This window comes from Eretmochelys imbricata, chromosome 12, assembly GCF_965152235.1.
Source record: "Eretmochelys imbricata isolate rEreImb1 chromosome 12, rEreImb1.hap1, whole genome shotgun sequence".
Taxonomy (NCBI): Eukaryota; Metazoa; Chordata; order Testudines; family Cheloniidae; genus Eretmochelys; species Eretmochelys imbricata.
The window spans coordinates 25,038,772-25,066,758 of NC_135583.1; the positions used below are offsets into that span (position 1 = coordinate 25,038,772).

At 38.0% G+C, this 27,987-nt stretch overlaps 1 protein-coding gene across 1 annotated transcript in view; it reads right to left on the reverse strand.

Moving 5' to 3' along the window:
- LOC144272914 (transcription initiation factor TFIID subunit 4-like) overlaps window positions 1-27,987 on the reverse strand; it is a 206,235-nt gene that overhangs the window by 38,034 nt on the left and 140,214 nt on the right. Inside the window, exon 14 of the mRNA XM_077831301.1 lies at window positions 26,067-26,189. Coding sequence (XP_077687427.1) covers window positions 26,067-26,189 — 123 coding nt within the window. The remainder of the gene's footprint in view (window positions 1-26,066; window positions 26,190-27,987) is intronic.

Sequence of the window (27,987 nt, forward strand, 5' to 3'; positions counted from 1 at the left end):
CTCTTGATATACAGTACTTATGACTTCTAAATAATGCTAAGGGTTAAAAAAGGTATTAAACATCTGCATTCTATACATTACATAAAATCTCTGGATTCAAACTAAGATTTCGCAATACCTACCTTTCATGAAACAGAAGTGTTTACAAATAAGACTTCTATGTAGGATGGCAGCAGATGGTGTAGTGTACCACAAAATAATAAAATGTTTAATGTATATTTTTTCAGAATAGCAATTAAAGAACTGAAAACAGTCAAAGGTCAAGTCCTCTCATACAGCTAAAAAGTTGTCAGTCTATAGGACATAATACAAGATTTAATAGCTTCAAGTAGAGGTGCCACTGATAAAGGTTAAACTATTAAAATCTTTATATACTATACATAGTGTGTATCATAAATTGGCTTGAGTAATCAAACTGATGTTCCATTCTATTTTAAACACCACAAAATCGAAAGAGCTATACTTGAAATTGAGTTTGTGCATATAATATTCTATTCTAAGCAGTAAGAAATTACACAGCTGCCTGAAAGTAATTTTAACAAAAAAAAACCCCCAAAACCCAATATGATGGCAATCTGTTAAATACTTTACATAATTTGAAAGCACAAAAACAAACGTTAATGGTAAGGGTTCCCCCCCCCACCCCAAATACGAATATACCTCTAGATACGTAGTATTAGTTCCAATTTCAGTGTCTAACCTTTGTTTACATATACATAGTTTGACTGCAGCAAGGAGATATTTATCTCTACCTTCATACCTATTTATTATTAATAATGAAAGACAGCTTTGCACATGATGAATTCATACAGGGTAATGATGAAAGGTGAAAATATAGGAAAAATTAGGATGGTTATTTCACTTAGGACTAAATGCAAGTGTCTGATTATTCCAGTAGACAAAAATCTCCTGTGCTGTGTGTAACATTTTCTACTAGACCAGTTTTGGCTGCAAAGGTAGCATTGCAGAGTTACACAGATCAATCACTCTCTTCAGTCGTTTATATTAATAGTTACTGTTAATACTTAATTTCCCAACACTCTCCAACTGCCTTAAACAAAAACATTTATTAAAATATAAGCTATGAATTCACATCCTGAACTATCTGAAATGAATATTAACTTTTTCTGGTGCTGAAGTCAGTCCTCTTTTCTGCTAGTTTGTAACTAATCTAACTGCTGGAACTTCGTAAAGATCCTTTGTTTGCTACAGGATGTAAGAGTTAGTGTGAGACAAGGGTAGGCAGTCTTGGTTGGCTATCAGTTTCATTCCTTTTGGCAGCATAGGTCAAGTCACTGGCCATGACTTCCAATCACCTTTACAAAATCTGCTAAAGCATCAGTTATGTCTTATCAACACAGGGTGCAATGACTACCTTTAAGTTTCAACAGGGGGTTATCTTAACAACTAGACATCTTTAAAAGGTCATTATTGCAGTCTAATTTCAAACTGGCACTGAAATGAAGGGTTGTCTTTGTGTGGGATTAATTTAAAAACCTCAGGATTTGATGTCAGTGGGAAATAACCAGCGTGGGACTCATAATGCTGCCTTCTCCTGCTTCTGGCCAGCGCCTAGGGCTAATTTCTTAGGAGATGAAAACTATGACAAGCCCTTCAGTTAAGCTGAAAGCAGGCAGCAGTCCAGTAACACCCACAGGCCTTAGAGGCATCCTGTGACCCCCTTAGAAAAGTCACATTCACTTTGCTCTTGAGAAAGGAAAAATAATGCTGGAGGCATTTTGTTTTAAACCATGTGAAATAAGGAAATATAAGGATGTGAAAATGAAGTGAAAAAAGTTAGAATTCATTTCCTCCCTTTGCAATAGCTTAGAAGCAAAACTGGTTCATTTTGAAAGAGTGTGTAAAAATCTGATACATTCACCAGTAGACAGTGACTACAAAATGCTTAAGGTAAAATATGTAAATATGTAAAATAATCTCTTGAAAACCATCTTCTTTTGTGCTTGAAAGCATTTTGTAAAAGCATCTTTATTTCTCAGTACCATTAATAGAGAGAAAGAAGTTACTTTTTGGCAAAACAAAAACAACAAAATTAAAAATATTAAAAAAAGATTTTGAAATAAATCTTCACTGAGATAAAGGGGAAGAAAAATAATTTACAACTTCTTTATACTTCTGCTGCCCTTTTAGTATAAGTCTGAAAATTAACATGTACATTTCAGTTTCAAAATTTTAAAAAGGGTTATTTTAACTCTTATAGACTTAAAGCAAACCTAACCTGCCAAGTCTCCACTCTCATTCATTCTAAAACTATGCCTTTTTTTTTTTAAACTGTTATGATTTTCAACTCAGACTGGGTTTTTACCTCATCACACAGCAGATCCAACTTAATTTCCTCTTTAATATGACCAAGGTCTACACAAATGTATGTTCAGACTTCATTTATTATTTGGCTAAGCACTACTAATCTTGTTCCAAAACACTCTTTCATTAATAAAATATTGTATCTTGAAAATCTATTAAGAATACTGAAATAAAAGTATATGAATACTTATAGCATTTTATTCTTTAGACTAGATTCTCTTGAAATGTCTCCATATTATCATAACTGAGTGACAGAGAATTAACATGATTATAATTCACAGAAAATCGGTTTCATTCCAATTGAAGTCTTCTCAATCCATAAAAATGAACTCTTCGCATAAAAAACAAAGTAGCTTTGAATTTATTTATTTTTTTAAGGGAAGGAGGGGAACTGGGGAGAGAGAGACAAAAAGCAAAAAGAAAGGTAAAAGGTGGTGGCCAGCTATCAGAATACATCACAAGGGACTGATCTCTCTGGGATAGGAATATGGTGGCATAGCATTAGTGTGGAAAAATTCAGACTGCATCAGATCTCAACAAATGAATGTTAAGCCTTGACTAAATACACTTACATAAATTAAAGGGAAAATAAATGTAAGTGCTATTATTTTAATGTTTATATTTAAACATGGTAGAACTCTGAGACCTTGTAGATCTTACAAACAGTACCTAGAATTTTAGGAGGGGTAGGGGTTGTTTGTTTGTTTTTTAACAAAGACTTGTAAGAGTTTTGCAACACAAGTTTGTACAGTGCCTAACACAAAGGGACCCATTCTTGGTTGACCTTTAGGCACTACCATCATAAACATTAATAATAAAATAAATAATAATAATTTTTATGCACCTAACACATGCTTTCACCTCTATATTTTATGGTGGGAAGCAGAGATAACCATCACCACCATATATGGGGAATCAAGTCTTCTCAACCCTCCAAAATCCTTAGTACAAGAAGTCATCATTAGAAGGACAAGGGAGGTGGACAAAGGTGATTTTCATGATAATAATGACCAAGGATCACCTCCAAAACCCTCCCCATTGCTCCAGTCAGATGATATATAATGTCAGGAGTGCTGGATAGCATCCAGGGAATGGAGCAAAAGAAACCAACACGACATTCAACTCTGATATTTCTCCACTTTCATCCATTCAAAGCTCTAATGGCTGTACACCATATTTCACTGCAACCAAACTTGAGGGGAAGATACTACTAAACATGATGTCATTAATTTTTCACCTGATCTGCTGTAGATTCTTTAGCCCTCTTACTGAAATCAATTTAGAGAGAGTATGAATCTCAAAAGGTTCTGGGTCCTGTCCAAATTATGAATCTTCCGTGTTTGAGTAGATTAAAACTTCACACAAATGGGTTTATCCCTCTTCTAGTTCACACATTTATGGCTAGTGGGCTAAAAATATCATCTGCCTGCCCTGTTTTGGGATATAGGCATGTGTAAAAGTTATACAGTCATTCATGTGACAGCTGTCTGTCTGCTTTATTATTCTGTGCCAATGATAAAGAAATGTTTACAGGATTCTGGTTCTCTGCAATAGTTAGAGAGCAGGATTCTTATGAAATTGCCGGCACACAAGAAAAGAGCAAACAGACACAGTAGATGAAGAAAAGGGATTACTAGGCACTTGCATTATTGCTTCACAACATGGCTTGCATATCTTTACTTAATACTTCCCTGTGTGTGTTCCTTAGCTCCCCTTTGCTAGATTATTATAGGGAGCTCTGAATTCAGGCATACAGGAGCTCCATGTACTATAGGAATAACAAATATCCCAAGTACTTGGTGACATGGACCCTTTTCCATCCTGAGCGAGAGAGAGAGAACGCGAAAGTTGATGGCCAAGCCAGCAGAACTACACAATTTGTTCCTGTGATCCTGTTTCTCTCAATCTACCAGCTTTTCTTTACAGAGGTTGAGGGCTAGTCTACACTACTGCACTACATCAGCACAGCAGCACTGATGCAGCTGCGCCACTGTAGCATGTCTAATGAAGATGCGGTATGCCGACGGGAATGCACTCTCCCACTGGTATAAATACACCACCTCAATGAGGGGCGGAAGCAGAAGAGTGTCTCCCCGCCGACAGAGCAAGGTGTGGACCCCACTTTAAGTCGATGTAACTTGTGTTGCTTGGGGGGTGGCTTTTTCACACCCCTGAGCAACGTAAGTTACATTGACTTAAGCAGTAGTGTAGACTAAACCTTGGTCTTCTAACTATTGCTGGTAAGTTGTTAATGTTTAAAGAGTTACATGAAAAAGATAACTGTTCTGTTTCTTCTGTATCACTGATACTGTGCATGCAGAGAGAATGATTATGGATGAAAATGTATTCACAGAGAAAGAAAAGTAGTTACCAAGATAATTCAACAAATGCAAATTCAGCTCACTGTGGTGTCTCTTAGTAGATAATATACTATTCCAATTTGATTTCTGAACTCATGTTCAATCTCACATCTCAATAAAAAGTCATACAAAACCACCTCAGTAACAAGGAAGCGGCTGAGAGTTAAATTACTTCTTGCAGAACACTGGTTTGCTCTGAAGGTCTCCCACTGAAGTACTGAACAACCAGGCCTGACCCTGCTTGGCTCATGAGTTCTCTTCCCAAAGCGGTTAAACCCTCCCCCCCCACCCCCATGTTATAGATTATAACAATTAACACAACTAATACCACATTAGGTTTAACACTGTTTGGCTCAATGATTTGGAGTGAAAATTTTGGTCATTGCGTAAAACCTCCACACTATATAGCTGAGATTTTTCATTGTAAAGATAAAATTAACATACACGTTAGATTTTGAGTTGATTTTTCCATTTCAAACTGCAGAGACGCCACATGTGGCTATGCAATATTTCCAGGCAAAGCTGGCACATTCATATATAGGGAAAACCTCCTAAATATTGTTCCATTTTACAAGATATTTTACAATTTTAAGCTTTACATAATTTTAGGTTAAATTGTCTGACAATCATTCCTGAATATATATTTAAAGCCAGACAATATGACATCTGCCTTCCCAAGCCTTAACAAAAGGAATCTAGTATTACATTACACGTTAAAATATTTTAAAAATAATAAATATTAATAGTAACCATATTTCTAATTTGGATTTCAACCTGCTCTGATAACTTCTCTGTTGAGGTGACAAATGGTAGTACCTGAATTCATTATAGCCTGATTAATTATGCTGCTTTTTTTTACAAAAGGAAAAAAAAAAAGACTTCAATCAGAAGAGTAACCTTCTACATTACCTGTGCAGCAGTAAATGAGAAATCAACCCCAAGATTCATACATCTTCTACTTGATTAGCAAACTCTTAGCGATTACTTCTCAATTATCTATTGCATAAGTCAGCTAAACTGAGGCTGATTAGACAACTAAGGCAGGAGCCTAAGATCCAATACCTTGCAGTTCTAGTCAACAGAAATGTTACAAGAAAGCTGACAAAGTACTGACTAGTGTTTCTTACTCTCTCCAGTCTACTCGGCACAATCCGGCTGAATCTCAAAATTACATTTCCCCAATTCAACATAGGCCTCTTATGGGGAGCCACATGAGTTGGAGTCTTCTAGAATAAAATCTCTTTCCTCGTCTATGCAGAAGCCTAATCCCGACTGATTATAGCTAAAATTTAATCTTTCTTGTCTGTGGAAATGATTTCCTTAAATTTTTGAACTCACGTATCATTGAAATATTCCTTTCTTCTGAAAAGCGTGCATCACCGGAAAAAAAATCAATAGCCATAATGTGCATAATTTCTCATGTCTATCATATGTACATATTACTCTGGTATGGTATCATTTTACAAGGTGGTGCTCAACTTTGCTCATCAAATATGGGTTTTTGAGTAGGGCTATCCAAGTTACAGAAATGCCATGTCTTAGAGGAGATATTTTCTGCACAAACAGCAACGTCATACCGTCACTCACTCACTCTTACGCTTGTTAACATGGAAATGCAAATGCAACCAATAGCATCATGGTACAACATAAGGATCCAGACAAAGGAGTCTAAAATACAGGATGTGTAATCAACCTGAGAGTGGAAAACCAGTCGATGGTTTTTTTAATTTATTGTACCGATGTTAAAAATTGGTACTCAACATTCCTTTAAACAGAAATAAAGGGACAAGGAATTCTTACAAATATTTGTTCTGCATAAGAGCCTATCTTCACACAAGCTGTGGTTATGAACAGCAAAGGCAAAGAGATAAGCCCAGAAGATAAGATCACCCATAGAAGCAGAGCCACAGTGACAATGGAAGAGTTCTCATCACCTTGCACTACACTGTAAGTGGTGTTCTCCCTGGGTTAGCATTGGCTCTGATGGAGTTGGTATATACATACACCAAAAGACACGCTTTGGGGAAACATTTTACGAATATATAGTTTGGGATATCACTTTGTTATGCAGATAATTCCCAAAGTGTCTCTCTCTCTCCCGGCTTAAGTTTCATGTACTTAAAGTTGAACACATGCTCTAAGTACTCTGCTGCAACAGGGCCTTTAATGAATTTCCTATACCTATACGTCTGTGTTCTCGACATCCATTAGGGTATGACTAGATATTTATTGAGATTCAATCCTAGGAAGATATATAAATATGCTGATTGGTTAGGTTTGGTCAGGTGCAAGAGGAGATGTACTCCCTCAGGCCTTTGATAATGAATCATGAATGAACAAATCATGATCCTGGTGGTGTGGACCTGGACACAGAGTTGACTATATGATCAGGAGCCAACTGTGGTTAGGACAGAAAAGTAACTAAAAACATTGCCAGCCTACCTGCCAGCCTTCCCTTTCGCATTCTGACCTGGTAATCATAATGCCACTGTGGTGACCTCCATATTGTAATATGGCAACATGTTCCACAATGGGGAGCCCATGCAGCAAATCCGCTGCCTTCAGCTAGTAGGCAGCAGCACAATCATGAGGGGTGGGAAGAGGGAGTTCAGTCTACCTTCTATTTTACTTTCTACAATGGTTGCCAATTTACGTGTGTGTGGAATAAGATTAGGGCTTTAATTTTAAAGCTTAAAACCCTAAATGGACATATTTCCAATTTTCATAATGAGCTTTTGTCACCCTATTTAGGACTTAATGGGAAAGAATAGGGCTTTTGGTTCAATCTGGGTCCTAGCTAGTGTATATTTTTGACTCTGCAGGCCTGTGCTTCCAGAACACTTGGCCTTCCAACTTTAAACGTACCAGGGAACTGGCCTGTCATGTCCAAGATTTTTCTATTTGCTAAAGTTTTCAATCCTTTTAAATACTTACTGTCATCTATTTATCAAAGTGCAATAGGGTTCCATGGCAAATTGGCACCATATAAATAAAATGTATTATTATCCTGAGCTAGAGTCTGCAAATGTCTGTTAGCAAAATCTTGACAAACATTAACAGAAAAACCTGTTTGTTTACCCCTGAAGGAAATTAGTGGCACTTTTGTATTTAGTCAGCCTTCCAGAATTTTACCCCCTATTGTCAATTCACCCTTCAGTACTTCATCAGTATGGGCCATCTTCCATATGAGAGCCTAGAGTAGTTGCATCCATATTCAGCGGTAGTCCAGAATAAGAATATGAGTTAAATAAGATTTATAGAATAGTTTGGTCCCTTGCTCACAGACTTTTTGTGTAAGAAAGCCTTCAGTAATAATACCGTAGTTTTAAAATAAACAGTTTTGAGATGGCCCAAGGGCTTGGCCACAGTATAACACACTGCCACAAGGGAGAACCCAAGAGCAGTAAAAGCATGTCACTGATTTGAATCAGAAACGAAAGCAATATGAATGTTGTTGTTCCGGAGTTATTTCGGAAGGTGGTCATACTCAAGTTCACTTTGGGCTTTAAAAAATAACTTAAATATGCAACCTTTATATTTTCTGACAAACACGTGTAAAAGTTATTCTTTAAGTATGCTTATAGCCCAGCCAAACAGGGATCTGAGTCTGAACCCTTTTTACCATTCATCTCAGGCTGGGAATATGCAAAATGACTGGGTGAAAGAGAGCCACTCATTATGCTTTTTAGCCACAGCCTTTGGCTGAGGTCAGAATTGGAGGTGACAGGCCCTGGAGGGAGTAGTATCTCTGACCCTTAAAACATGGCTGTTTTATGGTTGTTTATGCAATACAGCTCCTGAATACCTGGGACACTGAAAATCTGAGAAGGAGATAATATGGAGAAAGGATTAAAGTCTGAGAAGAACAGTACAGTTCCAGGACATCAGTGGCTCCTGCCTATTTTAAAACTCATATTGGCACTACCCATCTATCAGGAAAAGGTCAGGAAGTGAAGCCCTATGGAGGGAGGAAAGACGTGCAAAGGTGACTCTACTTGAAAACAGAAGTGGTGTGGCAAAACAGGCCCCCTTTGTTGTTCTTAAAATGGTTTACCTATGTGCATTTATGACAGGTGTCAGAGTAACAGCCGTGTTAGCCTGTATTCGCAAAAAGAAAAGGAGTACTTGTGGCACCTTAGAGACTAACCAATTTATTTGAGCATAAGCTTTCGTGAGCTACAGCTCACTTCATCGGATGCATACCGTGGAAACTGCAGAAGACATTATATACACAGAGACCATGAAACAATACCTCCTCCCACCCCACTCTCCTGCTGGTAATAGCTTATCTAAAGTGATCACTCTCCTTACAATGTGTATGATAATCAAGTTGGGCCATTTCCAGCACAAATCCAGGTTTTCTGGTTATGGACTTATACATGTCTTCCAGAAAAAGAAATAAGATACTATTTTCTCACCAATTGGACTAACCATGCAGACTATATTCATCCTAAGAACTCAGCATTTTAGACAGTTTGTAAACATAATGTTAAAGCAAAAAAAATATTATCAATTTGATAAAAAATTTCTGGGAATAAAAATTGTGAAATATCAAAGATAATAGAGAAGAGATTATTTTATAAATAGTATCTCTCACGATGTGTTTATTTTCCTATTTAAAGTCTCATCTTTGTTTTATCTGGACAAAAATCTGATTTGCACAAAGGAAAACAGTCTAAATGAAGGATACACATGGAATTGTGTCAGTAGTCTTTAAATATTTAATACAAATTTAAGATGAAATTGGCTATCAAATTACAGACGTCTTTTTAAATAGAGTGAAATAAAATATTTAAATAAGTTTACAATGCCTTATCCTCAGCTAGTCTCTAGACTCCTTTTCACAATTATTTCTCAAAGTTCAAGTGGGTAAAAAAGATCTCAGAATTTGTCTAAAATTTTAAAATTAATGATTTTATCAAAATATTTGAGCAAGGAGATCTTCTTTTGTTTTTAGCAAATCTTTGGAATGCATATGTTTTTAGCCCAGCCACAAATAAATATATAATCTGGAATTTGTGGCAGTGAAGAAATCTCCTTCAAAACCTTTTGGATTTAGTAACTGGCTCAACCAATTTGCTAAAACCACTCAATCAGTTAGATAAATTTCTTTAATTATTTCACTATTTAATTTGTCCATCTGCAAGTTCTTACTGTCAACATGAATTACTCGATATATGCTGCAATGCCCTTGTCAAGACAAAGTATGACTGTTGTAGCGTTCTGTTAACATGACATTCTTCTCATATCTATTGTCATGATGATATGGTACAGTCAGCCAGAAGTGTTCCATTGTCAAGATTTAGAAGAAGAATTCACACTGAAGGGTAGATTTCAAAGTAGGTAGGTAAAACTATTTATTTACATACACACACACACACGCACGCACGCAATCTCTAGTTTGGTGTCAATTCTGAACAAGTTCTCCATGATATGAAGTCATTTATGCAACTGAAGTGTAAGCTGCTTAAGGAGGATTAATCTGATACAGCTTGATTTGTCTATTTTACTTGATGTTCATTCTAACCAGATAGAATTCAGGTAGCTTTGCCTTGAGATAGAGAAAGTAAAGGTGGAAGATGCTGTTAGTGTGTTTTTTCTAGATAAAGTGATACCAGAAAGTGCAGAACAAAAGTCACGACATTTTGATCTGTTCACGAAGCAGGCAGCCAAAGATATCAGGTGCAATGAGGTATTAAACAGTTCTGAAAGTTTTAAAATATGATTTCCTATCTGTTGTAGGTGACAGCCCAAGCTTTTTAGGAAAACTTTCCTTTGCCCACATTGTCCTGCATCTGATTTGTAATATACCTCCAACTGAAGTGGACTCCATTAAATACATATCCTGCTTTTAAACTAAACAGCAATGTCTCTAAATATACAGTTAAATTAAGTAACTAAAAGTGTGATTAGTAACCTATAGTGGGTTCTTGTTTATAGAATCATCCTGTGTGGAAAGGATTGGGGTGAAGTCATTGTTTAGTTAAGAGAAGAGAAAAACTATGAGGCAGAACCTACATTTTGAGTAACATTTCCACAATGAGAATTTTTGCTTTCCTTTTCACCCAACTGCTTTCTGCACAATTTAATACATTTTCCACAATAATATGTAGTGATTAAGCAACATGAAGATTAGAAACAAGGACTTAAGCCAGTGGCTCCCAAACGTTTTTCCCCAAGGACTCCTTGGGCAGCTGACTAGATGTCCCAGACCCTTTTCATTTCCAGTACTTTGGAATACTCCTGCCAGCGTGGAAATGCCCCCTGCTAGCATGATCTCTTGCACTGTCTGTGCAATGCCATGTTTTGTGGAGGACACCATTTTGAGAACAAAATGGCATCCTCCATGTAGCAAAAGTGCAGGAATGCTTTGCCGGTGCATTCCAGCGCTGGTTCAAGGGATGGACCCCTGCATAACCCATGGCGGACCCCTTGGGTCCGGGAACCCCATTTTGGGAACCACTGACTTAGACCACTGGGTATGGAAAAACATTTTGATTATCACTTGGATTAATTTGTTTTATAAATGAAGACAGCACAAGCCCTTTTAAAAGTTGTAGGAAATGCACAATTACTTGCCTTTTGCTATATCAATTGTATGAAAGTCCCCAATTTCACTACAAACTCACCAGTAGATCACAAATTTTGAACAATTAACTGGAGTACACTAGCTAAAATAAATATGGTGAAGAATACCAGTTTATGAACCATAAAACCTTTGGACATTCAAAGCTGATATTTGGAAGTTTAGAGTCTTTCCACTACATTATCAAGAAGCTGTCTATTGAATCAGTAATAAAATCTTAAGTTTTCCCAAGGGGGGAGAATATATATTATATATGCTTCATAATTAATAGCTTTTTGCTGCAAATTAACCAGCTGCCTCAGCCTTCTTCGCTTAAAGAGTAGATGCTTTATATTATTTGACCACGCAGAACTAGAGGAAATATTCTAGAAAAGTGGAAGTTGCTTAAGAATCACTACTTTAAAATTATACTCTAGAGGCTTCTGTTATCTCCCCAGGAGGCCATATGTAAAGGATTTTTTAATCTCAGGTGAAACTTGAAGAGTTCACTAACATCATTTAGGATTGTTTTAACAACGATTCAGCCATGGACAAATGGGTGAGGGTTGAGGAAGTCTGCTGATCTAGCATGGAATCAAAGAGCACACTTTGTAATTCTTCCTGTCTATAAGCAGGAGCAGCCAACGAACATGCCCAGTTAAAAGTAAAATCATCTGCTGATTTTGCATTTAGTAATACCAACTAGATTTTGTGATTAAAATATTCAATAACTTATTCAAGATTTAGATAGAAAGCAATTCTTGAAGCAAATAAGGGAATGCACTTAGATATTCACCTTTTGGAGTCTTTCAATATTTTAGTTTCAGAAATCATACTCCCTGAGTCAGAGTATACTGCTGAAGAAATTAAGAAGTTGCTATCAAACAAGTGGTAGGAGATACCTTCAGGTTTGCAGAGAGACATGGGGCATTTCTGTTCGGACGTAAAACTTCAGCTACCAGGTGGGATGGAAATGTGCAGAATGCCATATCTTTGTACAATGATGGAGTGGTGAAGAAAGTTGGGGATTAGCCAAGGATGACATTTTTCTTTGTATTTTCTTCTAAAAGGACATTTTTTCCCTTATTTTAAACTTGTGTTCTTTTAGAATTCTTCCAATGATGGCTCTGAACCAGTGAAGATATCTTGTGAAATTAGAAGAATGTAAAAGAGTCTCCTCTCTTCTTACATCCTCTCGAATTATCTGCACAGCTACAAAAATACTAAGAACAGTACTTACAGTTCTTATTCAGATGTTCCTTCTGTTATTAAAGTAAGGTAAAAGCTGAATTCAACAAGAACATAAAAGTGAGCTCTGAAAATTGTGATTATAACTGGGGCTAATAAGAACTGAAGAGAATTTTTTCTCAGCAAGAGCTCTACCAAAAAGCAAGGACTAATGGCTGTCAACTTTTCCCAAGAAGAAAAAGTTGAGAGAAAGAGCTTCTTATCTCAATCAAGGGAGGCAAAAGCAGTCTTCTAAACCTGCATTTTCTGGTATTTATCGAGAATTGTTAGCAAAGAACACAGAATGGATGTTGACTTTTGGAGAGCCAGACATTTAACATATTTTTTATGTCCATCAGAACTGCACATGCATACTGCTTTGTAAAAGCATTCCTTAAAAATCTCTAACTGCAACAGGAAAAAAGTAACAAAGAAGATTAAAACTGAGACAAGGCTAAATCTCTTAAGGAAACAGAAAGCTAGGTGACTTCTTTTATACCTTGGGAAGAAGCATCACCGATTAGTGATAAAGCCTAGGGAAAAAAATCCCCTCTGCTAACACCTATTTTATACAGAAAGCAAGACTGCAGTGCTGCTGTCTTTTTGATCAAGAGAGGAAATCCCATGCCAATGACTTTTTCTCCTGACAGAATGCTTGTCCTTTTTAATGTTACATGAGAGCACCAGCCTGAGTTTCCCGCCCCTCTCAGCTAGTACCTCTACCAGTGATTAGAGATGCTGGTCTGCCTAGGGGTACTTTGGCCAAAGCTGTTTAACCTGTTATGTTCCCTTTACTTTCTATCTCCTTCTTTGGCGATTGGAACTTTGCCTTTTTATGGGTCCTGCACTCTGCTGGTTCTGCTAACTGAGCTTCCTTTAAACTGTTGAGTAAATGGTCCACTGTAGAGAAATGCAGCTTCGTACAGCGTCTCACTGTTATTGTCCTGGCTCTGCAAGAGATTGATGTGTTCGCGAGGCAGGGGAAATACGTCTTACTTGCTGATTTTGAACAGCCACCATTTCCATGTGCTATGGATAATGTTTGTGATGTCTTCCACTTTCTCAGATACAGTTGTAGGAAAATATCATGGTTCTATTAGAAGTGATACATTCTCCCCTCCCCAGCAGCACCACTAAAAATAACTATGCCCATCCCAGGCTTGAGATCCTGAGCTCTACCCCAAGCCGCAACATGTACACAGCTCTTTTTAGCATGATAGCACGAGCATCACTAGCACCAGTCTGTCAGCCTGGGCTAGAAGACTCCCTCCCAGATGCAGTGTAGTCAGGAGGCTAAGTCTCAGTTACTTGGGCTCCAAAGTGACGTAGGGCCTGTCTATACACAGAGATGGCACTGATTTAACTTAAATAATTGAGTTAAACTGGTGCACCTTTGTGTGTGTGGAGTCTCTTATATCAGTTTAAAACTGGATATATCAGTTTAGCTTGTGCTGAGCTAAATAAACAGATATAAACCAGGTTGAAACTTATACAAGAATGTCCACACATAGTTGTACCAGTTTAACTAAAGTGGTATAAAATCACGCCTATAGTGAAACTAGTACTTCTGTGTAGACCAGACCTTAGTTTCTTCTGGATAGAAGACAAACTCCCAAATCACTGAGACGCTTACGAACATTTTACCCTTTGTGGTTATTGTAAATCTCTTCTCTAAACCTTAAGTCTATTTTTCTCTCTCTGTCCTTTTAGACAAAGAAAAGGTTCTTGAATTTTCCCAATTTTTCCGCCTCATCCAGTTCACTTTTTGACCCTCCCTATTCCCCTCTGTTGTCAATATTTTTCTCTACTTTAAAATTCATGACAAGGTCGGGGAGTTGTGATTTCCTGTAGTGGCTAATGCCCGTCCCCTCCAACTATACCATCCCTGCAGCAACTGGCCGCAAGCCTGTAACTCCAAGGCAGGCAGTAACTAAGCAGCTAATAAATACGGAGTATACCACTAAAGTAAACAATACAGCAGCTATAATTAGTTAGCACAGACAAGCTGCTGGTGGTACATGGCTCCCTGAATTCCCTCAGGCCCTCCCCAGTCCAACTCTTCCACAGAATACCTTTAACCAGCATATTCCTCTTTAACTCCAGGCAAAACAAAAATAAAAAAACATTTTACCAGTCACTCACTAGAAGTTGGACTGGGTAACAAAAGGACATCAATACAAAGACATCACAATTACAATTTTTTCAATTATTTTTAAAGCAAAATAAATAGCTTACAGTAATTTGAAACACAATCTGAATGACAGCCCACACCTACACTCAACATATAATAATGCTGCTGCCAAGCTCTCACTGACAAATAACATGAGACTTTACTAAAATATGCCTTCTATCCATTTTCACCAACAGAAACAGCTTTTACCATTGAGAAAAAATAGAAATGAGGTATTTGCTAAAATAAAATAGGTTTGGCTTTTAGATTAGCAGAAACTGCCTTCATACATAGTAGTAAAAGCAAAAAAATTTACAGGAATACACACACCCTGGTCTTGCAAAAACTTAACGTATGTGACTAATTTTATTCCCTGTGAGTAGACTTGACTTCAAAGGGACTAATCACAGTACATAAATCTAAGTGTGTACACAAGTCTTTGGAGGATTGAGGCCAAATGTTTCATTTTTTGTGAATGGGGTAAGACAGGACATTGATGATAGTTTAAAACAGTGTGAAAAAATGATCACTGGTGAGACATAGTCTAGTGTCTAGAGAAGAAAAGGGCTAACAAATGTACATGGACTGTACATATCAATGTACATAGACTGGGAAGAGCCTGATAACACCAAATAGGAACTTTCATTAAAAAAATAAAACTATTAAAGTTGCAAAGTTAAGCATCCAATCAGAAAATGCCAAAGTAAAAGGCAGAATATGTACAACCTTAACTCTGCCCCCTTGTGCAAACAGCCAAATAATAAAGTTCCTTAGACACATATGTAACATTTTATTATTACTTTTCATTCTTTATATTGTCAGCACAACACCTTAAGTGGGGGCGGGGAAGGGGGGGAGAGCACGTTGTCTGACTTGCCAAGGGAGGAGGAAGAGAGGTATGGACTCTGCTGCAGAAGCAAAGGGGGTCAGTGTGGCGACACTAATTCATCACCCAAGGACCGGAAGGGCAGGGAGTTGATAATGGGAATGGTCTATTATATTTTGATTGACTTACACTTATAATTTTTCTCTTGTCTAAGATATATATGTTAATAATTCTGGCACCTCTGATGTACAATCCATTCAGCAGGATATTTTTGTTTTCCTTTGAAGACAGATACTCACAAGTGGCTTCACAAAGAAATCACCTTGACATTTGTATTAACAATTTAAAAAACCTTTTCTTGTTTTACTGACTCTCTTATGAACAATATACCTAAATTTGTATTTTTCATTTAAACTATTAAACTGTTTTAACAAAGTTTAAATGTCACTTTCTTTAAAACTTTTGTTAAAATGAGTGTGTTCATTGAGCAACAGAAACAAAATTATTCCAAAGAGATTCGCTTACAACATAAAAGAACACCTGGAGAACTTTCAGCCCTCAGCTTTATCCTTGACAGATATTGTGAAACCAAGCACTGAAAAGGCAACGTGTTTACTTTTGGTCAAAAATGTACGGAACCAGTATGGACAAGAGAAACTTCAGAGTTAAATAAAGGTTTGATCAAAATCCTACGACAGTACTAAGATAGTCTTGTTGGACAAAGGATGGTTCAGACTTACTAAGCACTTGAGGGCTAATAAGGTAAAGCCCTGCCTGCACCACAAATCGATGACAATAGACCACCTCAGAACAACATATTTGAAAACTGGGTCAGGGCTTGAATCTGGAAGAGATGTATAACTGCATCCACTAAGTGCTCTCCCAAATTGTGAGAGAGGAGGACATTCAAAATTAAAGTATGGTCTGGCAGAAATGGGCAGGGGATCAAGAAAACAATGAAATACATCAGTCTTAGTTTAGATGTTCCTGTATTATGATTTCCAAGATCTTAAACAGGGAGCTCTTTTGACCAGAACAAAGTTTCCTATAATGAAGGATCGTATTTACTACATGCTGAGTTGTACCACTGAAGCCATGGGTGGCCCAGTTACATTTGATGATATTCTTTTTTACACTTCAGGGGATCTTGTATTCCAGCTATATATTGTCTTCAATCCACACACTGAACGACTGCAGAAATATACGATGAGTAAGACAGGAACTCTTAAGTGAGATGCTGCCATCTCCAATTTGTTAGTCAAGGTCCCTCTGCCTTTTCATCAAAAGAATATCATAAAATGACATTCAAATGTAGTGAAATGGATAAGAATTTGGAACAGGCCACAATAAAAAGACCAACTTTAGGAACATCAAGGCAGACTTCTTGGGAGACTGCAGGTTCCTCCGGTAGGTAGATGATATTTTTAAGGGTGAGCTGATTATTTCAATATGTCTTCATTATATTTTAGATAACGGAAAGTCCAAGAGAATCTTGCATAGAGTTGATAACCCTTGTAAAGGAGATAATCCCCATGCTGAGATTGTGAAAAGAGCCTCAGGGCATTAGGGCAGCCAATCCAACTGGATTTTAAACACCCAGTTTCTTTAGGAATCTTTCAAAATCCCAGTCTCAGAAAATGTATTTTTTAGCTAGAAGGAAAAAATAGATGAGTTCAGCCCTTTAGGTCCATTTAACATCAGAAGAGATGGCAGGGAGAAGGGGAACAAAATCCACCTAATGGTGCTGGCCTAACACTGCCTCTTCTGGAGAAGCATCTATAGGAGAGACCTTGACATGAGGATATAGGCCTAAACCTCTTCTTCCCTGTTAATATGCAATCCTTTCTGGCATAGAGGAGGACTATAAACACTTTTTCCAAACACACCCAAATATTTTATTACATATATAGCAGTACTAAAAGTATGCATTGAGAAAAATATTTGAGCAGCATAGAAAGAAATCCTCAAATGGTCTGCTTCTGGGTGTTAGGTCAACTCCTTTCTGCAGTCAGCTGGGAACAACTACTCCCATCTCTAAAAGAAGCAGCAGCCAAATTTGTCTCAGCCAATAAGGGAAAATGATTAAGATCACTAAACCTCTGTCAGAGTATTGTGTGTTACACAGCTCAAAGGAATACACACAGTATGCAAACCTGTTCTACCAGTGAAAAAAGAATGCTTTCACTGGCACGGAGCCAGTTTCTATATTCTTGTATAGCAGGTTGACTTACTTCCTCCTCCTCCTCTTTTTTTGTTTGTTTGTTTTTGCTGTCAACAGAGATACATACAAAACTATTCTATTGCCTCTTGACTCACTGCCTATATCAGAGGGATATCCATAATAATCTCAACCTGTTTGCAATGGGTGTAGGAAAATACTCCAGATGATTTTAGTCCCAGTGTAGCCTAATTCATTAACAATGCTGCAGTTAAACAGAACAGTCTGTCTAATGTTTCCATCACCTTTTTATTGCAGACAATATCTATGGAAATTCATCAAGATACTGATTGTGACTCATTTCATACAGTAAAAATAGGATATTGTTTTTAATAAAAATCTATTTCAAGGGTTAAAATCCAGTTTAGACTTAAACCTGATAAACAAGAATTAGGCTTTTTATTATTGTTAATTTATATTTTTTAAAATTTATTACAGGAATGACAAAAATGTGAACTTACTAGTTAGGGGAACATCTGGACAGTGTTGTAAATGGCTTTGATTTTCAAACAGACATTTGCAGTAGATTTTTTCCACACTGTGGATCAATTTTTTTGTATTTATTTAGACCTTTTGAAAAAGGAAGTAAAACCAAACAAGTTGATATTTAGACAAGTGGCATCTAAGGCTGGGATTTTCCAAGAAGCCCAAGGGAGTTAGGAATCCAATTCCTACTTACAGTAGACAGGAGTTGAGTCCCTAACTCCCCTAGGCCCTTTCGAAAATCCCAGCTCAAATGTATGGCACCTACTAATTTTCATGGATATTTAGTATGGTATGTATGACTGACACAGTACATCATAATGGGTCTGCAATAACCATTATATTCCATCACATCGGTGAACCATGGAGTAAAGAGTGCCTAAGTAGACAGTGATACAATAGATCATAAAGGCTCCCTCAGCTCAATTCTGTCAATGCATGGGTTTAAAGCACCAGGTCATAAACATTAATGAAGGAGTAATAATCTTACTATATCAGCCTTCAGAACACTCAAGTTTATCTAGTGTAAAGGATTCTTAGACTCAATTATTTTTAACACTTCTTGCCCATACTTTAAAAATAAATTTATTTACAAAAATCTAATGATGCAGTAAGGTAAGGGGCTATAAAGAACAAAGTAAAAACTGCTCATTAGAACAGGAAACACAAGGGAACTTGATCTTGCATTGTTGCAAAATTACTCCGTTCCAAAGTGTAAAATGTATAGCCTAATGCAGCAGGGAGTAGAAATTGCATGGGTTGCGTGAAATATGACTTTCTCGAAACAAAAGAGAAAGCCTGAGTAACGGTGCTAATTCTTTTAAATCTGTCAGCAGCCTTAACACTGATCTTGAGATTCTATTGACTTATCTGCAGCTCTTGTAGGCGTGGATGGTGCTGTTCTTGAGTGGCTTTTTTGGAGAAAATCCAAAGGGTAGTTGTGGACAATTGTTCCTCTGTGACAAGGTTTGTCCCTCCAGATACCACAGGGGGCTATATTGTCACTCTTCCTATTCAAAGAGTGTAGAAAAGTGTTCGGGGGAGTCTGTTAGGAAACATGTTCTGCAATGCATTCAGTATGCTGATGAAACACAGCTTTACTTCTTAATTATGTCTGACCCAGTCAGAGCAGAACAAATTACCCAGTATCTAAATAAAACTGGTGCTTGGATATGACTTAATCTGGACAAGACAGTGAAAGCAGGTGGAAGGTGGGAGGCATCCAGAAGAGATGATGGAACTTATGTTGGCATCCCTAGTACAAGGATTGAGTGTTCCATTTATAACATGGGTGCATAATTTGGGTGGGTTAGATCCTGGGCTGAATTTAATCTCACATTACCTCTGCTAGGTAAGAAAGTATTATTAGCCCTAGATATAGAGAACTGAGGCATAGGGAGGATCAAGAAATTTACCTATGGCCACACAGGAGTCTGTGACAGAATTTATAAATGAACAGGGATCTCCTGAGCCCCAGACCAATGCCTTAACTACAAGCCCATCCTGCAGCACATTTATCACCTTAACTTTAGAGTGCTGTCGAGCACTCTACGTGGAGCTACACTTCGGTACCATTTAGAAGCTGAAGGTGGTGCAGAATGTGGTGCCTGGCTTATTACGTAGGGTTCCATGCCAAGAGCACATTACCCCAAGTGCTCTGGAATACACCCTGGCTTCCAAGTGGAACTCAATGTGTTGGTTTTAATCCTGTAAAGGTCTAACTAGTTTAGGATCTGGTTCCCTGGAAAGATCACTGCATTCCCCATGCCATACTGCTGCAGCTGAGATCAATAGAGGCACTTCAGCTGGAGTCTCTATAACAATGAGAGAGATGCTGGTAAGGCATTCTCTGGGAGGGGTCCTTGATCTCTTCAACCAATCTGCCATAGCCTAAGTCTGTTGACCTTCAAGGCAAGCTGTAACTACCCATCTATTGTCACCATCTGGGCAGAAGTCTGGAAGGAGTATAAGGAGTCTTTTATATGCATTTAGAATACTTCTTAAACTGACTTAAATCAGCTTTTCTATACCTCAAATGTCACCATTTTTATAGTGCAGTCATTTTGCGACCTTAATCTCTATCCCTGGATGACATAAAGATATGCTTTCTAGTCTTGAAGGGAAACAAGGTATTGGACCTCAATCTTGTTACTAATCCAGGACTTATGACGAGATAACTGGCTCTGTGGATGAGAGGAAAGCAGTGGAAGTGTTATTCCTTGACTTTAGCAAAGCTTTTGATACTGTCTCCCACAGTATTCTTGCCAGCAAGTTAAAGAAGTATGGGCTGGATGAATGGACTATAAGGTGGATAGAAAGCTGGCTAGATCGTCGGGCTCAGCGGGTTGTGATCAATGGCTCCATGTCCAATTGGCAGCTGGTATCAAGCGGAGTGCCCCACGGGTCGGTCCTGGGGCCGGTTTTGTTCAATATCTTCATTAATGATCTGGAGGATGGCATGGACTGCACCCTCAGCAAGTTTGCAGATGACACTAACCTGGGAGGAGTGGTAGATACGCTGGAGGGGAGGATTAGGCTACAGAAGGACCTAGACAAATTAGAGGATTGGGCCAAAAGAAATCTGATGAGGTTCAACTAGGACAAGTGCAGAGTCCTGCACTTAGGACGGAAGAATCCCATGCACCGCTACAGACTAGGGACTGAATAGCTAGGGAGCATTTCTGCAGAAAAGGACCTAGGGGTTACAGTGGATGAGAAGCTGGATCTGAGTCAACAGTGGGCCCTTGTTGCCAAGAAGGCTGTATAAGTAGGGGCATTGCCAGCAGACCGAGGGACGTGATCATTCCCCTCTATTCGACATTGGTGAGGACTCATCTGGAGTACTGTATCCAGTTTTGGACCCCACACTACAAGAAGGATTCTGTGGCCTGCGTTGTGAAGGAGGTCAGACTAGATGATCGTAATGGTCCCTTCTGACCTAAATATCTATAATATCTATAAGGATGTGGAAAAATTGGAAAGCGTCCAGCGGAGGGCAATAAAAATGATTAGGGGACTGGAACACATGACTTATGAGGAGAGGCTGAGGAAACTGGGATTGTTTAGTCTGCGGAAGAGAAGAATGAGGGGGGATTTGATAGCTGCTTTCAACTAGCTGAAAGGGGGTTCCAAAGAGGATGGATATAGACTCTTCTCAGTGGCAGCAGATGACAGAACAGGGAGTAATGGTCTCAAGTTGCAGTGGGGGAGGTTTAGGTTGGATATTAGGAAAAACTTTTTCACTAGGTGGGTGGTGAAGCACTGGAATGCGTTACCTAGGGAAGTGGTGGAAACTCCTTCCTTTGAGGTTTTTAAGGTCAAGCTTGACAAAGCCCTGGCTGTGATTAATTATTGGGGGATTGGTCCTGCTTTGTGCAGGGGGTTGGACTAGATGACCTCCTGAGGTCCCTTCCAACCCTGATATTCTATGATTCTATGACTTGATACTGAACACTCTGCAATTCAGTTCAGTAATTTTTTTTTTCTGGTAGAGGTTGGAGGTCTGGGGTTAGCTTGCTATGGAGTTTTAAGATGGTGGCTCTTCCACTATGTTAGAGGTTCTTTTTCTTTATCTCTGAAATGATTCTCTTCAATAAGTGGTGATTCACTGAACTAGCCCTGAAGCTGCTGTTGAAAGATCACTATTCAAAAAGCATCTGTGCCAGCAAGTACCAGGAGAGGGGCCTTCACACGCTGCTTTCACTTGATATTTAAACTAACTATAATCTCAGATATTTCCAACATATACTTCATACTAGCGGTCTCTTTTGATGAAGAGCCAAAATGTGTTAATTAATATTACTGCTTAATCTAGACAAATATTTGCACTTGACTTGTGCACTTTCACTCCATGGAATATACAAATTTAATCCTAGTGTAGCTACCTGTACAAGGATGCTCAGACAGATTTTGAATTATTAGAAGCAACTCTTGCAAATTCATCAGGAATTTTATGATATTTAGTATTTTTTGTCAAGTCAGTTCCTGCAATTACATTAGAATCTCTGCTTTATAAAGAAAATCACGTTTCTAACCTTCATGGTTCTAGAGAAAAGCTTGAAACCGAACCATACAGGTTCAAAATGAAAAAAGGCAAAACGACCCAAAGTCTATTATTATTATTATTATTAAAATCTTATGATTTTGGGAAAACTGACTCATGATTTTTAAACATTTGAGGTTCACAAAATAATAGAAGGGTCCAAAATTCAAAACCCTGCCACAAAAATTGAAGTCCTTTAATCAAAATAATGTTGTTAATACTTTGATCTAATTTCTCAAAACATCTTCAGAAATCATCAGATGAACAAATAAAAAGAACATACTGAAATGCCCAAATTCAATTCTCTGAAAGGCATCATACATTCCCTTTTCCCCTTCCCTCTCCTCTTGAATTAAACTACATTAATATAGTAATACACAGCCTGAATGTTGGTTTGGGCTATGGGCTGCTACAGAGGAAGTTGCATTTCTACAGGATCACATAAAGGAAGGAAGACAAGGAAAGTACTAAACACAGAGTGAGTGAAGCATATAGAGAATAAGAAGATAAAGCACCAGAGAATTACAGTGAGTTAGTCCAGACAGAAACTAAAAGGGAATATATTTTCCTTATAAATATAACAAAAATTACCCCCCAACTCTTGGTTTTATTACCAAACACACCTTTTGATAGCAGGTCAGTTCAACAACTTGGTTCCTATTTCTTAGCCTTATTTAAAATTACACCACTGACATCAACTGAAGTGTGTAGCGGAGTATTTAATCAATTGCTTAAGAAAAAAGAAAACTTACATTATTACCAATTCTCTCACACAAACACAACTAACATTTCAAGAAATCATAAGTTTAACTTACTTTAAAATTACATCACAGTGAATTTGCTTAGTATATTGGAAAATATGTTTCAATAGTTCTAATAGGTAACAATATTTCTTTACACAGTTTGTGTAATCAAAATTCTTTCACCTCAGCAAAGGTGAAATTGTCCCAGTATCTGAAATTGCTTTTTCACAATTATACATATTCTAAATATGAGTAATCATTTTAACCAGTATTAATTACTAATATATTTTCTGGCCCAAGCAGAGAGATGAATCCAAGCAATACTATTTGTGTGTAGTTAGTTCAATTAACATAACATACTGTAAAATGAAGAGCCCTTTCTGCATCACCAGAAGCATCAGATCTTTGCACTGAAGAGTCCTAAATAAATCCTGCTGTTATGCAACATCCACAAAAAATGTTTCCAATGTAAGTACCTTAAAATACCATGTACACAAATAATGGAAAGAGAGACAAAACTGAAACAATAACTGACAATTGCATTGTGTAGAGGGAGAAATAGCTAACTTTGCAATCAGTAAGAATTATGTATGTAAATGAACATTCAGATCCTTTCTAAATATGATACTTAGCTTCAATAGTAGATTCCATCTTCTCATTGTTTTGAACTTTTAGAAAGTAAAATTTTCAAGTACTGAATGAGGTAACAGCCAAACAACTCATTACAATCAATGGGATTCCTGTGGCTAAAACGTCACATGATACTTTGAAAAGATCTCCTTCGACACTTTCCCTGTTCTACTCTTTAATATTACTCATTAAGGACTATGTACAGGATTTAACACCTTGTGTGACTGCAGGCCCACAGTTTGTGGTTATGTGGTCACAAAGGCTGCTCCCTATTTCAGTGGATGTCTACACTCTCGGCAGTATCCATTAAGCAACTGCCCAATACTGACCCTTTCCAGTGGTGAATTCAGATTCCGTCTAGCACATGTGCCAATCAACACAACCCATAGGTTCTTCATCAGTCGACAGAAGATTAGAAGCTAAAAGCTCCTTTGCTGACCACTCAGAAACAGGCCAGTCAAGGACAAAGAAGGTTGTGCAGTAATTATTCAGGCTGAAAAATTCCCCTTATTTCAGCTCCAATCAAGTGAAGAGGAAACAGTAGCCTCCCCCCCACCATATGATTTTTCAATATTAGTGATAGCTGGGGCCTCCCTGACTGCCCTTCTCCATCGCTCAAGGGTATAAAAGACCCATCCTCTAACTAAAGGCTTGATTTTTAAACAGACCTGGTACTGATGGCTAATCCCATCCTTCATCTAGATATGGTTTTATGGATGTTCTCCACCTGTATTGTTGTGGTTAGTCACAAAGTGTATTAAATCCATTGAATTGGAGAGACAAGAAGAGGAGAAACAGTTGTGCACAAAACCCAGATAGATTGTTTAGGGTGGGTTTACACTAAAAATACTTGCGTGTCAGGGGACATGGCTGTTCTCTATTGCAGCTGAAATCTGAGTCCATTGTGTAGTATAGTATAGATCAGGCGGCTCTTCAGAAGTTAGTATGCGGCTCCTTGGATAGGCACCGACTCTGGGGCTGGAGCGACAGGTGCCAACTTTCCAATATGCCGGGGGGTGTACACCGCTCAACCACGGCTCTGCCACAGGCCCTGCCCCCACTCCACCCCTTCCCTCCCCCATCCCTTCCCCTGAACCTGCAGTGCCCTTGCTCCTCCCTCCCCCACACAGAGCCTCCTGCATGCCATAAAACAGCTGATTGGGAGGTGCTGATCGGGGGGGGCTGCCGGTGGGAGGGAGCCGCTCGGAGTGGGGGGAGTTGTTGGGGGGGCTGCTGACGTAGTACTGTGGCTCTCTGGCAACATATATTGATAAATTCTGGCTCCTTCTCAAGCTCAGGTTGGCCACCCCCGCTATAAATGGAAACTTAACGATCATCAAAACTGAGCAAATACTTTGGCACCAGCAAATGTAGCACATTCACACAAGGAAGAAGAGCTGAGAGGAGAAAGTTCCCCAAAAGGGAAACCTGTCTATGGGATGCAGCTAGAATGAAGAAAGCCAAAATTATTAGTTCAAAATTTGAAAGAAAATTTTCCTCAGAAGAGCTTTGTGGCAGGAATTAATTTCCTGGAATTTTCCTCAGAAGAGCTCTGTGGCAGGAATTAAACCTGCCTGCTGCTGTGCAGGTGGAATTGGCAGCCGGAACTTTAGGGAAATCATAGGCAACAAGGGAATGCCTACCAACAAATCTGGTCCTGCATCCAGGCTGAAGTACCCGTTGTAATGGATGTATACTGTTTAGCACAAAGAAGAACTGTTCTTTCATGCACTTCTGTTCAGATATTCTGTCTGAAGTGCTTCACCAGTGGTTTGAAGCATGTAAAAATGCTTTCTCTGGAACGTTCAATGATTTAGCCTGGATCAGTGAGACAGCTATTCTGTATAGTATACAGTCCTGCCTACATTATAAAAACGGAACTGTGCTTTCACAGTGTGAGGGGGCAGCCATTTTTAACACAGTCGTAACACAGACTGACTGTTACCAACATGACATACAAGCTCTCAACCCACACCTCAAGCAACTCCACAACTACTTGCTAATGATATTTCTCCCTGACTTGCTCTTTCTTTTCACCTTTCCTGTGTAGGTCACTTGTTGGCCAGCCTGAACCATTTTCAATTTTAAAAGCATTCTAAAAACATTTTTATATAGAGGCTTAAGTCCTTCTGGTTTAATTCTTAATTATTTTCAAAGAAAAATTACATATTGAAAGGTGATTCTTGAAAGTTAAAGATAATGGAGATCTCATTTTAGACTAAATGTATTCCACATTGTCGTCTCTGGATTTTGGGTGGTGAAACACATGGAAAAATCAAGGAATCTGGACTCTATTTTTTTCTAATTCAATATTTTGTATCATCTTTTCCACATTACATAATCCACTAAGAAAACCAACTCACAGAATCTGTAGTTATTATTTGTACTCAGGAGTATTCCACAGTAATTACTAGTTTGTTTCCAAAATCATTGATTTTCACAAAAAATTTAATAGTTTTTGTTGCTGTTTTTTTTACCTCTCCTCCAATGGTAAGTAAGCCAGGTGAATCAAGCTTCCGTTTCTTCCGTGTACCAATAGCTGCCAATGCAGTTAGGTTGGCATCCCTCTGCCTCATCTGTGCTAGTTCTTGTTGCTGCATCTATTATAGGGAAAAAATACATAATTTTAAATTTCTTTCACATAGCAAATGTTACTCTCAGGCCTGAACATGCAAAGTGGTGAAAGCTGAGAGTGCCCAAATGTCTTGCACGATCATGCTGTATATGGCTATGCCAGATCTTAACAACTCAAACACGCAATGTCAGGGTGAGATTTTCAAAAGAATCACAGTGGCTTAGGTGCACAAATCCCATTGGTTTCCATGGGATTTCTTCTCCAAATCACTGAGCTTCCTTTGAAAATCCCACCCTTAAACACTGCCATTTATTTCATTGGCAAGTACTATGTACTATACACCTTCAGACCATGACTTCTATGAAGACTAAGTAGAAATAAAAAGCCAAAATAGTACAGTAATTCAAACACTTCCTTTCATTTCAAAATCTGAAGTTTATTTTGACCATTTCACCTACATTTAATATTCATTTTAAGAAAGTACTCAAAAATTCCTATATCTGAACATTAGGAAAAGATTTTTCTGGCAACATGGTAATGAAAAGTTAAATTTCCAATTACTATAAGGGATTAGGGTTTAGTTAACATCAGATTTAGTCACAGGCTGGAGGAAGGAAAGCAACATACTTGATCTACAAGTCAGATACTATTTGTTGCAAAAAGGGGAAGAACAGAAAATAGGAAAAAATATTTCTTTGGCAAAGAAAGAGAATGCTTAAAATGTAGTATACTTAATGTTTTAAATCTGGTTATTCTTTGACACCTTCTCCTACTGTGAATTTAAGTTCTGTTGTCTATTTTGCAACTTAAAGTTTGCATGATAATTTCAACACAAAAATTATACACATCCATACAACTCAATCATCTATAGGATAAAGGAATTAATTAAATGCCAAAATGAAACATGAGCATAATGTCTATATGGTAGTGCAAAGGTCTATATGTACTTCCCTTTGCCAACTCATATTAAGTTTTTAGCTCAAATATCTTTGGCTGTCTTCCAGATTAAATGCCAGTTAGACAGACCTGCCCGCTTACCCTTTCAAGGTAGATAGGAACAGTGGTGAGCTCTAATCATTTACAAAGGTCATGATTGGAAGCTAGCCCGTAAGCAGTCATTTAAAATTCGATTGATCCCTATTTGTAGTCAGGGAAAGAAAATGGACATTTCAGCTGTATTGTAATTATGAGGCTTCAAGGCAACTGTAAATAGATGTGCAAATCTAGATACTGGCAAATACCTCAGAGAAGAAATTATTACTGTAGTAGAACACATAGCCAGGAAAGGTTGAAGATAAAACTGCATATAAAAAAGATCAATCATCTTTTTGCTAATTTGCCATGCTCACCAGCCTATAAGGGTTATCACAATTATCAGAAGTCTGCTGAATATTTAAGTTAGGGCCAGCTGGCTTAGCATGATCTCAGACAAAAGTGTAAAGCAGAGGGCTAACCCAGAATGTGAAATTTTGAACTGGAGAAGAGTTTTAATTTTATGGGAGGTTACAGTAAGGAATGCCGTATGAAAGGCAACTGACATAATACAAAAGATATTATTCAAATACATCATTCAAAGTTGGAATTCCTAGACCAACTGGACCTAAGTCCTTTCTTAGGCAAATGTACTATTTTGTATTACTGTATACAGTGTTAGCGTGAATGTTTAATATATGCACATAATATGACTGAACAGGTGTTCTCGGAATCATAATTCAAAATTCCTTGTCTTTTGTACAAGCACATTCTGAATCATTCTAAACATGGCACTGCTGTAGATTTTGCATAGTGGGGAAAATCCTTCCTTACCTCTAAGTCTGCCAAGT